The following is a 1,143-nucleotide window of genomic DNA, read 5'->3' as shown; positions in this document are numbered from 1 at the left end:
ATCTCTGGACTCTGTGGACCGGCAGAGACAAGAAGCTCGCAAGAGGCTCTTGGCCGCCAAGCGGGCTGCCTCCTTCCGCCAGAGCTCAGCTACTGAGAGCGCGGACAGCATCGAGATCTACATCCCAGAGGCCCAGACCAGACTGTGAGGGCTGGGGCCACCTTTTCTAACCAGGCAGAGCGCACAGCATTCTGGGATCTGCTGGCTATGTCCCATGGTTTCTTCCAAGAGAGAAACACAAAGATCTACCCAGTCTCTACTTTTTTAAAAAAAGAAGAAGAACTTCTGAGAAATCCATGAACTTCATACAAGACAGTTAAGAAAACTAAGGTTCTGGCCCTCACACTCATCCCTCTCAGCAGGACTTTTGGCAACAACCAGCCTATACCATAAGCTGTCCTCGGATCCATCAGGACCCATATCTCCTCCCCTTCCTCTTCTTATCACCTTTGCCTCCTGTTCCATCAGCGGGCATTACCCCTCCCCCTTTAAACCCACCCTGTATATGAGCTTTTCTCACTGTCCTGCAGGCTCGGGCCCCCTCCCACCCCCTGGTCACTCCACCTCTGTGGGTTCTAGACCCATCAATATTTATATCAAAAAAAATATATGTATATGTACTTCTATAAATATAACCGAAAGGGCAGGAACTGCCCCCAAGACCACAGCTGTGTTTCTGATGGCGAGAGCTTCTCGTCTCCTCAGGAGACCCTGTTCCCTTCCGTATCAGCAGCCCCCTCCTCACCCCTCACGTGCACAAACCATACAAAATCTCCCTCCGTTTCCGCCCATTCACGTAGGTCTTGACCATTAGCAAGCAAGCAAGTCTTACATGGCGGTCAGGTCAACAGATCAGTGTTTTAGTGAATCTTGGCATGTCACAGGAGTGTCCTAAGAAGCCTTGGGGATAAAATGTCTAGAGAAATTTGCAAAAAACAAAAAAAAGAGGGAGTCCCCTGGTAGGAGAGTTCAGAATGTTATTTTACGTTAAAGGGTTGGCAGTGCCCCTCAAGGGACCAATATCTGATCATATGCATCAAACGGGACCTCTGGCCCAGATAGAAAGATGCCATTTTGCTATTCAAGAAGGAAGTTGTGGACAAGAGTCCAAATGAGATCGGTGGTTATGAAGAATCTCTAAGA

General features: G+C 48.8%; 1 protein-coding gene across 2 annotated transcripts in view; it reads left to right on the top strand.

The window, feature by feature from the left end:
• The window catches only part of DLGAP3 (DLG associated protein 3), a gene marked incomplete at its 5' end in the record, with an annotated part of 57,337 nt that extends 56,677 nt beyond the window's left edge, over window positions 1-660 (top strand). For both annotated transcript variants that reach the window (XM_081961705.1, XM_081961704.1), the window contains one exon: window positions 1-660. This exon is cut by the window's left edge. In XM_081961705.1, coding sequence (XP_081817831.1) covers window positions 1-148 — 148 coding nt within the window. In that variant the 3' untranslated portion in view covers window positions 149-660.
• Between the last annotated feature and the right edge of the window lie 483 nt (window positions 661-1,143).

Source organism: Natrix helvetica (assembly GCF_964273705.1).
Source record: "Natrix helvetica genome assembly, chromosome: 9".
In the NCBI taxonomy this organism is placed as follows: Eukaryota; Metazoa; Chordata; class Lepidosauria; order Squamata; family Natricidae; genus Natrix; species Natrix helvetica.
The sequence above is the reverse complement of the archived record's forward strand: the minus strand, read 5'-3'. Positions and strand labels throughout refer to the sequence as shown.